The sequence below is a fragment of the Labrus mixtus genome, chromosome 9 (genome assembly GCF_963584025.1).
Source record: "Labrus mixtus chromosome 9, fLabMix1.1, whole genome shotgun sequence".
NCBI lineage: Eukaryota > Metazoa > Chordata > Actinopteri > Labriformes > Labridae > Labrus > Labrus mixtus.
In genome coordinates this window covers 10,090,503-10,093,002 of record NC_083620.1, presented here as the reverse complement: position 1 = coordinate 10,093,002, position 2,500 = coordinate 10,090,503, and the positions used below count along the sequence as shown (strand labels likewise).

The following is a 2,500-nucleotide window of genomic DNA, read 5'->3' as shown; positions in this document are numbered from 1 at the left end:
GGGCTCCAGCAGGAGGCGCTGTAGCTTCTCCTCATTGTGTTCTCCTATGGCTGTGATGATGCCGTAGCTGAGCTTGTCCTCGGGGATCCCGTGGCGCCTCAGCCAGCCACCGCAGGCGAAGGAGTAGAAGTCCTCACAGGGCTGGATGGTCGGGTCAATGTTGGCCTGAACGAATCGTGCGGCCCGCAGCAGGGAGCGTTTGCGTTGACAGTCCTGTCGGCACTGCGGGTCCTGCTGGTCCAGAGAAATGTACTTGAGTGTCAGCATGCTTCCCAAGATGACGCACATGCCCGCTGCAAAGACCAGCGCAGAGAGGAGGCAGATCTCCCTCCGGCTCCATCGGGGAAGTCCTCCGCTGCTGGTGCTGCTCAGGTCTTTGTTTCGACCGTTAGACAAGGTCCCGCCTCGGGCGCGCCCCACGTGACGGTCAAGGCTGCCCCCTAGGTGAAGGGTCATGCCATTGCTGAGGATGTCACTGCTATAGCGACCGCCGTATTTCACCTCCTGGAACTCATCGTAGTGAGCAGTGAGAGAGTACGTCTTCTCCATGGCGCTGAACGGTCGCTGGGTGAGGAGCAGCAGAATCACGTGTTTCTATTTCAGTAAATCATGACTGCTCCCGCTGAGACAAAACAAACGACAAAACACTGAAGCGATGTCAGAATGCTGCCGGCCCTCTTCAGCCAAAGTGTCCTTTATTCTCTTTACATCAAAACCCGGCAAAGCTAAGGGGTCCCATGGCGCACGAGGGATCTCACGGGTCCTGCTCTCATCCTCTTTCTCTCCGCTCTCTTTCCATTTGCTCTCCTCGCTCCCTCCAACCGGTTACAGGTCACCTGTCGATAAAAATAGAAAGGAGATAGGGAGGGCTGTAAGTCGAGAGAGAGAGATAGGAAATTGAATCCATGATTACAAACAGCAGAGACTGACAAAAAAAGGGGTCTGTTTTGGCAAACCCCCCCCCCCCCCACCCCACACACACACACACACACACACACACACACACACACTTTGTCTGGATGTGTTGTTTGTCGGCTGAAGCTGTCGGATTGATCGGCGAGCGGCGTCCCTCAGGGTGACGATGTCCCCGGGCGCCTTGTGGCTTTAGACGGATCAATGCAGACAGAAAGAGAGAGGAGAGAATCACCTGCGAGAGCAGAGGGATTGTAATGACTATAACTTAGCTCGTGTCAGACTGAACTGATGTTAAACTTTGTGTTCCTGCAGAAGGATGTGCAGGATTTAAGACACAGCAGCAGCAGCAGCAGCACAGAGGGCATCAGCTGATCCTCTCGGAGATGTTGGAAGGAATAAGACGCCGTCACATCACAAGCAGAAAGTATAAATCATATCTTCATGCACCTGAAAGTGTTTTCAGTACAAACTTCACCGTATTCACACAAACCACACACCACCTATAGAGACACGGCCTTCAGCCCCCCCCCCCCCCCCCCCACCGAACTACCTCCCGTCAGACATTCACAATGATCCATCTCTCGTTCAAAAAACTCCTCAAACATCATCAGTTGCTCCAGAGACCTCCTTCTACTCCGCCTCTCCATCGCTCGCCCATCCTTTGCATCCTGTCTCAGTTTTAAAAACATACTACCGAAGTATGCTAGGTGGCTAGATGCTAACATTAGCTGTTGTCTGTCCGTAGCTGACGAGTATGATGTTGTTTTATTTTGAAATATGAGAAGACTTCCCCCTGGATTTTTTGTGTTTTTTCAGTCACAAATCTTAATGCTATTTCATTAACAAGCTTGAGAACAACAGTACGACACACAAAGTTCTTTCACATCTGCAGAAACCTCCTGAAGTGTTCAGGCTGAGCGTCATGTGTGAACAAAAACAGCTGAATGTTTCTCTCTTCACCCGGAGTTTCTCCTCCAGCCTCCCCGTATTTATTCTGCAAAAAGTCAGCGCTGATGTGAGAACGCAGCTCTCCCCTCCTGTCTGGCCGCTGTGAGGTGCATGTGTGAACAACCAGGTCAGGAGGATTTTAGGATCAGTCCTCCTGAAGTTATCTCGATATTTTCAGGAGCTTTAGGAATGTACTGTGCGTCCTCGTCTGATAAGGAAAATGTCTACCGTGTGAATAAGTCAATGTTCTGAGTTCACAACATTTACAAAGAGCAAAACATGTTGACATATTTTGGAGCTGTTAGCGTCCCCCTTCCCTAACACGGAGCCTGCAGGCAGCAACACAACAAGACAGATGCACTGGATGGTAACTTGTTTTCTGGAAGCTGTCCCAGACTGTCACATTGAAAGCTCTAGATTGTGTGAGTCGTCAGCGGCTAGCTGCAGTCAACTCGCTGAAAGCTGTGATGGTGATCTGTGAAAATTGATCCCCGTTATCTCCTCTGAGGAAAGCAAACTTCAGCTCTGATGTCTTTCACCAGCTTCCACTCTCACCTGACGGGAGTGCTTTATGTAGATAAGGAGGCGAGAGACAGAAGGAGGAGGATTTACAGGTGAACACGGAGGTTTCTCATGA

General features: G+C 50.7%; 1 protein-coding gene across 3 annotated transcripts in view; it reads right to left on the bottom strand.

Annotated features, from left to right (window-relative positions):
- Positions 1-2,500, bottom strand: part of LOC132980190 (endothelin-converting enzyme-like 1) — a 40,997-nt gene that overhangs the window by 32,784 nt on the left and 5,713 nt on the right. For 2 of the 3 annotated variants that reach the window (XM_061046171.1, XM_061046173.1), the window contains exon 2: positions 1-836. This exon is cut by the window's left edge and continues 303 nt beyond it. In XM_061046171.1, the coding sequence (XP_060902154.1) occupies positions 1-549 (549 nt within the window). In that variant the 5' untranslated portion in view covers positions 550-836. Of the gene's footprint in view, positions 837-1,010; positions 1,103-2,500 lie in introns of all 3 variants that reach the window. The other variant, XM_061046172.1, reaches the window with a different exon arrangement.